General features: G+C 47.1%; 1 protein-coding gene across 2 annotated transcripts in view; it reads left to right on the top strand.

Annotated features, from left to right (window-relative positions):
- The window catches only part of LOC143368484 (hemicentin-1), a 354,314-nt gene that overhangs the window by 278,632 nt on the left and 62,066 nt on the right, over positions 1–13,616 (top strand). For both annotated transcript variants that reach the window (XM_076811252.1, XM_076811253.1), the window contains exons 5-7: positions 9,482–9,572; positions 9,787–9,899; positions 12,667–12,833. In XM_076811252.1, the coding sequence (XP_076667367.1) occupies positions 9,482–9,572; positions 9,787–9,899; positions 12,667–12,833 (371 nt within the window). The remainder of the gene's footprint in view (positions 1–9,481; positions 9,573–9,786; positions 9,900–12,666; positions 12,834–13,616) is intronic.

The raw sequence follows: 13,616 nt of genomic DNA, 5'->3' as shown, positions 1-13,616 counted from the left end.
TCGGCGCAAAGTTCGATCGGTGCGACGCTGAGAGAGGGACGAAGGATCGACGCAGCGGCGGCCCGGAGAGGGATGGAGCGGAGGGTGGGCCGGGCTGACGGAGTCAGTGGTGTCGCCAGTTATTAGATCAGGCAACTTTTTATCGACGAGCGGAGCTAAGTGAAAAGTTCCACGCTGGGGGGAGCAGAGTGGGAGAGGGGGGTGGGACGAGAGGGAGGACAGGGGCACGGGAGGATCAAGCGTTCCCCGAGTGGAACGGGAGAGGAAGCACCAAACTACCGAGGTTCCGGTGTTTACTTTGGCAACTGGATCTAAATTTCTGTTTATAACTGCGGCAACTTCTTCGGTCCGTCTTAAAAGATTATTTCCTCCCCTCCGGCCCTGCAGCAACCGCTCCCCCTCGCCCGAGTTTCCTCGCAGACGAGTAGACGTCCTGCTCTGTCCTCGGGGCCGATTAAACGCTGCCGCGTCGTCCTTTGACGGGGTACTTTCGCATGATTTTCGTACCGTCCCGTCGCGTCGCAGTGGCACTCGACGAACAAGCTCCTTGAAAGATAGAATGGCAATTGTGGAAATATATTTTGTACCCGATGGAGCCGTTCAATCGGATGGACCATCTATTCGGGATTCTGTAGGAAATTGTCGATATCGGGGGCGACCGTGGAGGCAACGATCGATCGGTGGGGGGAGGGAGGGAGGGAAGCGTGGCCGCTGAAGAACGATATTTCGAATCCCGTGGAAGACGCGGGAATCGTTTCGGCCGATATATCGTAAACTGGATAACTATGGTACAAATACAGGGAGGTGTACGAGGACGATTGAATGCTCATCGTCGGTGGCGGGGCTCGATGAATACATCGAAATTCGAAGCCGGGAATATTGCCGTATGCAGATTCGATGGGAATTGCATCGACGCTGCGCATCGATCATACGCACTGCGGCGTATAAATTGAATATCGAGAAGATCGGCTTAGCTTTAACAATACGCTAGCGGGACCGCCGCAAACGATCCCGCCTACACGCCTAGAGCCTAGAATTTTCATTTAATTGTAAATCATCCTTAAAGAGGGAGGAGAAGATCGTCTCGTGCTCGGGATTCTGTCTCCAGCGGAACGCCGCCTTCGCCTCCCATTGTTTTCGAGTTATCGACGCGCCGCTCCGGGCATGCGAAATATATTTTTCGGCGGGCGGCGATCGATCGGCAATATCGTCCGTGTCGGCGTGTCCGTGGAAAACGGCCCGATGAAATTCCGCGATTCCTCCTCGCCGCTTGTTTGACTTTGCGAGCCGGAACTTTTCCCGCGTGCTCGCTCTGCCGCTCCTAGCTACTGCATTTTCTGCCCTCTCGAAGTCGCGCACACTTCTCAGCCAAGGTAAACCGTGAAACCTCTATTTAGAAGACGCGCGGCAATTTGGTGAAATAATTAATTATTATTATTATTATTATTATTCGTCTTTATTACTTGACACATTCGGAGAAGAAAATAATACATAAAGACAAGCGAAGTAAATGGCGAGGCTGCTGTACAATACTGTTAGAAGCCTAACCATAACTAACTAAATGACTAAAAAGTAATTAACATTAAGAAAACTAGAAAGTTATTGCGACGCATAATGTAACCATATATATCGCCGAGCTTTACATTTAAAATCAGGAAACGAATTTAAACCTCGAATATCAGGTGGGAGGAATTATAGTAATGAGCCGAAATATAAGCAAAACTTAGATTCAAATTTAGATGTCAAGTGTGTCGGTATGGAAAGGAGACTTTGGTGTCGAGTAGAAAGAGAATTAGGCCCGTGGTGAGAACGATTATTGCGAAGAATATTATAGAGATAAGGCGGGACACGAGATGAGAGTATTTTGTGAACGATACAACATAAATGGAAAATCCAGCGCCGAGGCATACGTAATCAAGACGTTTTGACATATAGGTGAGAGATATGATCTAATATCGAACGAAAGCTTCGGCATCTTTTCGTTCGCGCCGCGAATTACTGGCCACCCTGTATAAATTCTCGGCAAGTCTCGGTATTCCTGTTCAGGCGGCACTTGGGCGATGATTTGCAATTCAATCGGATGCAGGAGGGCGGAAATGCTGACCGCCGATGCGAAATTACACCGGGGTATACTTTACCGATTAAATGTTAATTCGCCGGGCGACTTTAGCTCGACGCCTTTCGCCCAGCTCCCTTGCCCCAAGATCGCGAATGTCGGCGATATACGCGGCAGGTATTTACGCGGGGAAAAATCATCTCGAGCGTCCCGGTATAGGTATCAGATCCGATTATTCAAACGGGAAACGACGAATTCTCTCTCTCCTGTCCTTTGAGCGTCGTAAAAAATTCGCAGACCGCGCGTTTTATTGCGAGCTGGTTCTAGCGATATTTATATCGGCACTTTGTTTGGACGTCCCGGAATTCGATATCGATTTCGACGATACACAGTTTCTGTGAGCGATTTGCCCGAGTTGCGAGGGCGGTAGGGGAGGGCGAGCGTTATCGCGCGAGCGAACGAATAATCGGTAGGTTTATTCGCGTCCCGGCCGCGTCTGTTCTTCTTTATACGACGTCGTGATTTCCGCGGCGGTACACCGGTGGCCGTGTTTGCCTCGCAGCCGCGAGATACCAACCGGACAGTCTAATCTTCATAAAGTGGATGAAACCGCCGCGCGGCAGGAAATTCGAAAACGGAAGCCGCGATTCTTCTCGCCGATCCTTCGCCCGGTTTCCGGCCCCTCGGGGGAGGGGGGTTTACTGCGGGCTCGGGGCCGCGCGAACGGCGCAATAAAAACCCTGTGGCCGGTATTAAACGCGTCCTTGCTTCGACGTTCATTTTAATTCGTCGCGAGCGCGGGACCGTCGCGCTGGCGGCCTGAAAAACTGAAGCGGACGCCTCGCGTTAATTACACGAGACGCGCGCTAATACGCGAGCTTCATCCGCCTCCCGGCCGACGATAAATATTTTCCGTCGTTCTCCGACGAGGGATGTTTCCCCGGGCGAGGTTTACCTCGACCTTTTTCACACCGATCAAACAATTTCAGCGGGGCGTGGTTTGCTAAAAAATTTTCTTCGCAGAGTTACTAGGATACATCGGTTGTAAATAAGCAATTGCTTAGCTTCGTCACGGCTTAGGGTGATTGCGGGAGAGATGCCGCACTGAGAGAGACGCCGATAGACCTTCGGTATTTCAGGGTTATTGGTAATAAAATACAACGCTGTCGATTTTATTTGCTTTAGGCTGTTCGGTTGGGTTAGATTAATAAGCGAGAACGTGTTTCCATTATTACTTTGAAAGATTTTGCTATTTTTTGAGGTAAGACTACCGCACTTTGCCCTCAGTATTTTCCAATTCTGAAAAAAAGAAAATCTATCTCAAACGAAGAAATATGCGGAGGAGATACAGAGATTACAAAAAGATTTCAGTTTGCGGTTCAAAAACTTCCCCGAAAATCATACAAGTTTTGATGTTTTTTCACCACCCTTTAATATAAATGCTACAGCTAAAAGAATTCCTGAAGAATTCCAAATAGAGATAGTCGATTTACAAAACGACACAGAATTAAGGAATAAATTTTAGAATGCTAGTCTTATTGAGTTTTATAAGCGTTATTTTCTGGCTAATAAATTTTCATTGCTGGATACCCACTCCAGGCAAATAACGAGCTTATTTGGCAGTATGTATGCATGTGAGCAACTATTCTGGAAGATGAATATTGTAAAAAGTGATCGTCGTAATCGACTCGATGACGAACGATTAAATAATTGTCTTAGAGTAGCAGTTTCAAATATCGCGCCTAATATTGTCCAGCACGTTCATGAAAAACAGAATCAAGTATCTCATTAATTAAATCTCAGTGGTTATTTACGTTCATTTAATTAGAAAAATATAGGTACATATACCTGTTTAGATTATAATATGTAAGTATATATTAATGTGTATATATTGCTAATAAACAGTAAGTCAAAGTTAAAAAAAAAACGTTTTATTGTAAATCAATGTCAGAAATAACAAATTCAGCCCATAAATTAAAATTCTTGAATTAGTTATATTTATGTATTTAATATCACGGCCCGCGTGGAGTAGTACGTTTCCACTTGTGGCCCACTTCTGACAAAAGGTTGCTCGCCACTGGACTAAATGATGCTTTTAATGTTAAAAATACAAAAAGGGGGTCTCAAAATTGATACCGTGATATCTCAAGGCTATTTATTTATTTTTTAATGACAAATCTGATGATCTAAACATATTTGTGGGCGTTTTACTCTTTTTTCACATTTTATTTTTATTTTATGTGTAATGAACGTGGAAGGAAGAAGAAACGACAACTAAATTTAGAAAAGCAGAAATAATATCTGCACCTATTTATTTCTCCAATTTTATTGTATTTTATAACTGTATAAATTAAAAAGATGCTTCATTTTCCTTTGCTTCTACTATTTTCTTCAAATAAGAAGTTAAAATTAACAAGTTTAAATGAAAAATTAAACGTTTCTCGAAATGCGGCGCCACTCTCGCACGTGCGGCGTCTCTCCTATAAAATGCATATTTTTAGTTTGAATTTTTGATGGGTGACAAATATAAAAATTTTGATTTTCTTTAATTCCAGTAGTAGGACAAGATGTTCAACTAATAATATGTATCTTTGGAACAAATTTTCATTGCAAAATTTAGACACGGTGACAATTTTGCGTAAGGTGCGGCAACTGTCCCACAATTACCCTAACCGCGGCGGGTAGATACTTCTGTTGGAACGCCTACATTCTTTTCTGGAGCGGTCTATTATACGCGATTTACAACTAAGCCTAACTCCCTGCACGGGGGCCCCGTGTTATCTATAATTTATGGCAATAGCGGCGAGAAAATTTTACGACTCAGCCCGCCCACGGAATTTATTGCCAATTACTCGACTTCGTGCCCGGAAAGAATCGGGGGTCCTTCTTCGAGGATGTATACGTACGTAAAGGTGAGGTGTTCCTTCCCCTATCTCTCTCGCCATCCCCTATCCTACCCAACCACCGGCAGGGAGAATCTCTTCTCCGACTTCTCCCCTCGCATGCAGGATGAATATGTATCCCAGCGCGAGAAATCTGAAGCGGGTGCGGGACGAATTTAATATCTTGGGAATAATATAAGAATCTCTGGAAATTCGAAGGACGCTCGCTTAGTTTCGGACGGCAGGTCGCCAGGACATCGCGACCAGCCAGTTTACTCGGATAATTATTCACCGGAAAGGCAGTGGAAACGGTGCCTCTCCTCTTTTACCTCCGTCATCTTCCTCTTTCGCGTCATCAAGCGCGATGCACTTTGCCTATTTCCCCCGGGTGTACGCATAATGTCGCGAGATCGCAATCTGCGCGCGCCGTATTGGCCGACCGGGGGAGAATATTTATTTTTCAATCCTCCGCGCCGGAACTCGCGGCACCATAAAAGATATTAAAAATTATTCGAGAGCGAGCCGGGGACAAAGCTGCGCGCCGCTTCCAAAGCGAGTTAAACTCGCTCGTATCGGCACCGACCTACTCCCTGCTGCACGACCCGCTCTGTTTTACCCATTAGAAATATTGCGAACTTCCTGTTTGCTTTTCAGAACGTGGCCTTTGATTGCTTTTCGTATCTTCTCGTATCTCCTCGGGTGGCGCGGGATACTGGAGCCCTTCGATGTCGCGGGCAACCTTTAATCTCGCAGTATCATAGGGACGGAGATGGGACAAGGAACTTCTAAACGTCTGAAGTTCACCCTGTATTCATTAAACGCCGAATAGACGGCAAGTTCGGCTTATAAACGTTCCCTCGATGATTTTAAATCAAGAGGGTGCGCTGGATCAAGGCGCCGATGAAATGAAGAGACTTGGATACCGACGTTGCGGAGCAGGGCGCAGGGTTGGTTAAAGGGGCCACTTGGGGGAGGAGATCTGGCAAGGATCTCGAGACCTAGCGACGGGTATTTGCCTTAAGCAGAGTTCGAACCGACGGTAAACTTGTTAGATGTGGGCGAGTGGCTGCGGACCAGCCTTAATCCTGCAAGATATCGTCCGGTATCCGCGGATTAAAATCCGCAGTTTAGTGCCCCCCCGCCGCGCAGATAGCGCCGGTGTTGTCGTCGTTTTAAGGGAGCCCGAGCTACGAGTGGGGGAGTTCGAATATAGTCGGACAGTTAAAGTCAACGCCAGGGGCGTACCGAAGCCATTCCCAGACCTAACCCAGACCACCTAGCCCTCCGCGCTTTCCGCAGCCACGCAACCGCGCTACGACCTCGCTTTCGCCCCTAAGCACTCATGCAAACGACCTCGCGGCTCAGCTTGCGAATTAACCGGCCCCTCGCCTGTCGTCGTCATCCTCCGCCCCTCGGAGAAAAATCTCTCGCTCTGGTAAACGGCCGCGGCACGAAAGGAGCAGCGGATCGGCAACCACCGCGATTTCCTTCCACCTCCGCTCCGTTGTGGACGATTTCTCGAATCTCAGGCAATCCTCGCAGAGGACCTGGCTCTCAAACAGCTCCGACGCCTCCTCAAGTGTTGGTAAATAACAGAGACGGAACGGCGTAGCAAGTGTTCGAGTTGGAGCTCGCCGCGTGCTCTCTGGCTCGCGGGCTGGCTATGTGTCTGAAGGGAGGAAGGTGTCGCTTGAATTGTATAAAAGCTGGCCGGAAGGAGGGAAGAAGGGCACGATGGAAATACGTAAGAACGAGAGCGCGGCGAATCGGAAGCAACGAGAGACGGTTAAAACGCAATCTAGATCGGCCGGCATCGTGAATAACAATGACGGGGAGAGCTAATCTAGGGGCGCCTCCATCGGAGATCAGGCTTGCAATTTTAAGTGTCGCGGCGACGTTGCGTCGGCGTCGTCGGTCCTGATTAAATTGCGATTCCGGTACAGCGGTACGGCATAGTGAATAACAATGAACGCGAGGGCCCCTCTCTGTTCCTCGCGATACGCCTTTTCGCATCCCTCCGCGACGACAACCCCGCCGTCCTATACAGGGATTGCACCGCCCTCGATAGACGCGTCCCACGGTTTTTCTCGCTTTATGATTTCTCACCCATTACCGGCGGCATACCTGACTCTTATAATGCTCGTATATCATACGGGGCCGTTTTATCACCATAACCGGCAGCTTTTTCCAATAAAAATATGCATCTAGCCACGGAGCCGCGTATTATTCCGGCGAGATATGTAAATCCGTGATATAATACGGAGTCTATCCAGGGAACGTTCCTTCGAATGGAACTCGATACGATATACCGGATATACCCCTCTTCGAGGACCATTTATTTTCGATAAACGCTGCTTTCGCGAAGCACGTACATCGCGAGGGGGGCGAACGGTTAAGAGGATCGGAGGAACCCTTATTTATTAGGTCGGCGCATATGAAATGTAGTTTTCCACCCCCAGCTCGAAATTTTCCGCCGCGGTAACGTACCCGCATCGATATTTAATCGTCGATCGCTGTGGATACGGTGTATTCAGAGGGCAGGTAACGTTGAAGGGTTTCGATTTTAATTAACGCGAAACTTATCAGAGTGTAAGGAGTTTATTTGCAAAGAGTATACACGTTAGGAGGAACCTGGTATTGTTTACCTTTACTCACTGCCTGGGAGTTCTTGATTCTTAACTTAATGGGGTTTTCTATTGTAAGACGCATTTTTCTTATATAATCTTTGGTATCTTTCTATGAAGCATCTGGATTTTCCGTCACAATTTGGTTCATACATTTAGCCATGCTTCAGTAATGTTGACAAATTTTATTAGAAAGAAGTTATTGAAATTTGTGGCATGCTATGCCACTGCGCGTTTGAAATAAAAAAAAAAACAAAATGACTCTTGACTAGCACGAGCTTGGCTACAGCCGGTAGTAGAATTAATTCAAAATCATATTTTGTCTGAGTTTTTTAATCGGCGAAAGGTACGGAAAACGTGAAAGAAATCGATGGTGAAACCTCGAAGTGCCACCATTTTTTTAATGGTCGATGTTCCTTCCATTCTGCTACCGGCTATAATCAAACTCGTCCTAATTAAGCATCATATTGGTTTCATTTCTGATCAGCAGAATAGTCGGAATCACGAACAACATGGGAAGACTTTTTTTTAGCGAATGCGTTCAAACGCATGCATTGCCATAAATTTTAATTATTTCTCTCTAATAAAATTTGTGAACATTACTAAAACGCGGATAAATATGTGAGCCAAATTGCAACGGAAAAGGCTGTATAGATGCTTTATAAAAAAATGCCAAAGATTGTGTAAGCAAAAGTGCTTCTTACACTAGAATACCCCCTTACTTGCAATTACATTATTTATTTAGATATCGCGTTGCAAAAAAAATTACAAGCACTTTAAAATATATACTTTCGAATATACAACCGTTTATTTAAAAAAAGTCTTCAAGTTTTTAAAAAAAAATATCCCAAAAATACTTGTGTTTTCAGACATTACAGGTAGGCATAACTCCTTAAACTCTATTGGTCGCGATGGTCTACCTGCTTCTTTTGGCAGAGAGGTGGAAACGCGCCTTAGAAAATGATATTTTCATAGACTTCCACGCCGCGAGTCTTCACACTTCTAAAATTAAACTAATTAAACAATCACCCGGTGTTAACTTGTAAAAACTGCAAGAAAGCTTTCACCCTTAATCCGCAATTACTACAAACTAATTTCTTCCTGTTTCAGAAAATTTAATTTTCCCTAACAACTAACAAAAAAGCACGCGCAGCTTGTACCAGAATACATACATGTCTTCGAAGTTTCATTAGACACAGTCGTCGTCGGACGGTTTCAGAGATAGTCTCAATTTTCGAATCCAAGGAACGGACGGAATCGCGGCACGATCTATCCTCGCTTTTAATATTTCAGCTGCTTTGATCCGTTCGCCTGTCGTTCTGTAATTGATATTTATCGATCCACCCCCGGCAGAACGGGAAATTGTAACGCGCGGTTATTGAAGCGACCGGCTCCAAGTCTGGCGGTTTTTGTCTGCAGCACCGCATCGAAAACTCCGGGGTATCGGCTAATTTAAAAGTTCCTGGGAACTCATCTACCCTTTAGTAGCTTCGTCGAAGCTCGTCCCAGCCCCGTTTATACCCCCCTCCCTGTCCACTCGTGTTCCTCTCTCCCGGCCCCCGTCCCTGTTTCTCCACCGGCTCCGCCAAGGAGCCTCGCAAGCAAGACTTTCCCCGCTGGTCGAAACCACTTTCCGCGAGTCGTTACGCTCCATACGATCCCCGATTTGCTCCACACCTTGCCGTGGCCCGGTCGAGATGTTTTCGGTTACCGTTGCGTAAATCTTGCCGACGGCTCTCTCGTTACGTTCGATCGAGTCGTTTATTAAGTCGTTACCCTGTCGAAGCGCTCAGTTTAGTTGAAACGGGAACGAGGCACTCGCTGCTGCTGGGAATCGGCGGTGTATCAAAATTACGGGCTGTAAATCTACGACCAGACGTTTCTCTCTGTTCTTAACGGTTCGTTAATTTCTGTTGCAGGCAAACCGGAGCCCATGGTCCGGTGGCTCGTGAACGGCCAAGTGAAGGACGAGGAGTACGAGAAGAATGCTGGCGACGTTATAGAGAACAGGTACGTTTCGCTCCTCCCTGGACCCGTAGAGGAATAATAAAAGAACTCGACCCTGATGCCTTTGTGCCTGCACCGTCTGCTCTGAATCTTTCTAAATTCTGCGATACCTATCGTTAGTTGACGGGGGGGACACGTAAAGGCATACTTGCAACGCCGATACCGTTGGCGTCTTTTTTCGCCTCGCCTCATAGGAACTGTAATTTTTTTCCGCTAGGTTAACTCTGCAGCCCATCCGTCGATCGGACCTCGGCGCGAATTTCACTTGCCAGGCACGGAACACGGACCTGATCGAGCCGAAGGAGTCCTCGATTACCCTGGACCTTAATCGTGAGTATTATAAAGATTATCCTGCACCGTCGCCGGGCGTTAAATAAAAGGGGTCAGAGAGGATGGAAAAAGGGAAACGGTGGAGCAGATGTCGGAGGGTGAGGGGAGGCGACCGAGTCCTCGGGGTTAAGCCGTGTTCAGCCGTGGGCGGTGGCGAAGCACCGTTAAAAGAGGAATGAAATAAAGACAAGAAGTAGATACAAATTCTTATCGCGCGGCTAACAAATCAGAAGCCTCACCCCGAGCCTATCTTGTCCCGCATTAACGATAAGATCTACGAGACAGCGAAAGTGGGCCAACATCCTTTTGCTCCCTCGCCGCTGTGAATCGCCTTTAAGGGAAGATAAGGCGAGATAAGACGAGAAATATATTAAATCCAGCCCGGAGCCCCACCCGGCTCATCCATCCCGCCTAGCCCTCCTCGATGGAGGAGGAAGCCGAAGGGAACCGTGAAAACCTGGCTCGAACCCCGGGCTTCTGGAAAATTAGAATTCTTCGTTAACACGCGGCCGAGGCCTCCCTAAGCCAGCACGGCGAAACGCTAATTTCCAGAGTAAACTGAAAAATTCATAGATCAATTATCTGCTCCCTCGCGGTGGCCTGGCCGTAACGACCACTAGGGAGGAACTTGGATGAGAGACGATACGCCTAAAGGGAATCCCGTTTCAACAGGCGCCATCTTCGTCGGCGAACGGACGACCAGCCAATTTACCGAAAGCCACGTTCGATCCTCGCGTCTCCTGTCCTCCGGCCTTCAAAATGAAATCGAGCACCTTGCGGCAAAGCGGGTTCTCCATTTTCTGCAGCTTTTGAGTTATGACCTGTAATAAATGTAAAAAAGGAAAATCTACATCTGTTTGGCGCACGTTTCATGCAAATCCGCTAACAAATGAGCGATTTATTGCCAATTTGGAATCTGCACCCATTACTGTTTCGCGCAATACGAATCCTCCGGATTTGAAAAATTTGCCGGAAAAAGAAATAAAAACTTAGCGACCGAATAATTACTACCCATTGTGCGAATATATATATTTTTTCAATTACTGGGCTCCGGTTAATGGTGAACCAAAGAAATAATTTTCTAAACAATTCTTTCTAATTTACTTGAAGTTGGTAAAGCTGTCCTCGCGATATTTAGTTACGAAGCCTGCTCTTTTCCTCTTTATGGCAGCTTACCGCTCAATTAAGGCTCTACTTATGATTCCGAAAGGCTTTGTACGCGTTTCTTGCCTCGCTCGTGGACGAAGCCCGAAAAAAGTCGCGTCTGCTGAAAAAGGAAGCACGGGAAGAGCGGCGAGCGTGATTGATCGGCGCTGAATTATCAGTGCTTCCGAAAGTCACGAAATTTTCGACGAAGCGGACAACGAAATTGAAGACCCGTTATTGGTGAACGAGAACACCCATCATAACGGTGAACGAACGGGGAAAAAAAATCCTACCCTTCGTCCGCGGAGATAACGAAACGGGCAGCGAAATAGGGGAAGAGGGCGCGAGGGTGGGCGCGGCGCAGAGGAGCATAGCGAACGAAGAGAGGAGAGAGAGAGAGAGGGAGAGGGATTGATCGATGCTCGCTCTTTGATTTTCGCGACCTGGACCAAGTGACTGTGCCAGCCAGCGTGTATTCATCTCATGGCTGGTGGAACAAAAAAGGAAAGAGAAATTAAAAAAACCGGTGAGCAGTGACGAGAGGCGAAGGCTCGCGTCGCCGGGGCTCGAGGATCGACGGGATCGACAGGATCGCGGATAATCGAAAAGGCCGGTGATTCTGAAAACGCGGAAAGCCAAATATTTGTGGGCACGCGAATTGGGCAACCGTGTCGTTCATTTAAAAATGTATAATGCGACTTGTCAACGTGAAATGGAGGCTCGGTGATTTCCGTTGCTGCTCCGTGATCGTGACGGGTCACGGCGGCCGAACGCACGGAAACGAGAGACATCCCGGAAGGAACGGACCGGGGAAACTATCGAGACTGATTATCGCGAACGATTCGACGTCGCGAACAGCAGGCGAAACGGCTCGGCGCGGCAGTGTACACCGGCTCGCCACCGTGTCCTCGTAGTTTTCATATTTCACGCACGAGCGGATCGTATCTGGCTGGTATTGGCCAATTGGAAACTCGGATTTATCGTCCGTCAAAGCGATCGTCGCCTGCTCGTTGATACCGGGGAACAGTATCGTTCCGCGCGTTTACACACGCGCGGAAAAATCAATGTTTGCCCCGAGTAATGATCGTTATCGCGCAGAAGCTCGGGGAAAAAATCGACGAATCATTCGCACGCGGATCTCTCGTTCTTCCTTGGTCTCGTCGTTACTCTTGTTTCCCTAGCTCTCGATAAAAAAAAAAAAAGAAAGAGTGAAAAACAAAACAGATGGCAAGTACGTAAATGGAAGGGTAGAAGATCGGCGTGTTGTCCGTAGCCCTGCGTTGGGGCGCATACGAAACGCGCAGCGAGTTCGAAAATGACAAATGACTGGCAATTGACCGCTCGGTCGAGGGTTTTACAACGTTAAATCGGCCGGCACGATTTGCATCGGGCTCACGTACCCTCCCGCCGCTCGTTTGTCCGCCTTAATTATCGGTTCTCTTTAATTATCGCGGCCGATTAGCGTCGTCGGGCCGCGTGATTGCTGGACTTGGTGATTCGAAAAAAAAAAGGAAGAGGGGCGGGGGTCGGGGCATTATGTCGTTGGCCGATCGACGGATCGTTTTGGGGCTGCGGACTTGCTCGACGTCGATCGATTAACCGGCGTATCGTTGGTTTGCAGTGAAACCTTTGACGGTGATCGTAAGGAGGCCGGGGAAGAAGGGAGTCGGGAACGAGTCTCTGCTGGCTGGGAAACGGTACGAGGTGGAATGCGAGACAACGGGCTCGAGGCCACCGGCGGTGATCACCTGGTACAAGGGAAGAAGAAGACAGCTGAAGCACACCACGGTGAGAAAAGAAAATGAGAAATAATAACGAGGAACTTTGCGCCCTAACCCTTTATCCCGTTTCGAGAGCCCCGCGAGGATTAGCGCGCTCTGCCTTTGCGACAAAGACCTTTTCCTCGCTGCGCTCCTTCCATTATTGGGCACTGGGGAAAGTTATACGAGTCTCGCTTGAGAATTGCGTCTCTCCACGCGAAATGTCGAAAGCGAACTTCCGCCGATCGCTTTAAACCGTGAAAATTATATTTTCATTTCGATTTCGGTTGGGAATGGTACATTGGGGTAGAGATTTTTCGCTCGGGTCGGATCTAATAGCAGCTAACAGCAAGCAATCTCATCATTCTTAAGTATTTATTTTTCTTTACTTTGTACATTACTTTTTTTCTGTTGTATTTTCTTTTTTCTTGGTGTGATAAAGACGTTTTATTAATATTATTGCTGGCGTTAAACAGTGACATTAACATTAAGGGGGGATTGCGTCTTGTTGGGCTAAACAGTAGGTAATTTTTTGTGAATTTTTGGTACAATAACAGTTCGACAAATTAATTTGAGGTTTGGCAGGCTGTTTTATTGATAGTGAAAAAACATGGCAGATACAGAGAGAGCGTTGTAAAATAATCGGGTGGCCCTGGCGTTGACGAAAAGTACTGTAAGGGTTATCCGAATCCCAAAAAGGAAAAGAGATTCTTAAACTATATGAATGTGGTTATGGGTGGTGGTAGATGCATTAAGAAAAATAAAATAAAAATGTTAAAATTGCAGCCTTTGAAGAAGATAAGGTGCCCTG

Source organism: Andrena cerasifolii, chromosome 4, assembly GCF_050908995.1.
Source record: "Andrena cerasifolii isolate SP2316 chromosome 4, iyAndCera1_principal, whole genome shotgun sequence".
Lineage (NCBI taxonomy): Eukaryota > Metazoa > Arthropoda > Insecta > Hymenoptera > Andrenidae > Andrena > Andrena cerasifolii.
This window is presented reverse-complemented; position numbering and strand designations above follow the sequence as displayed.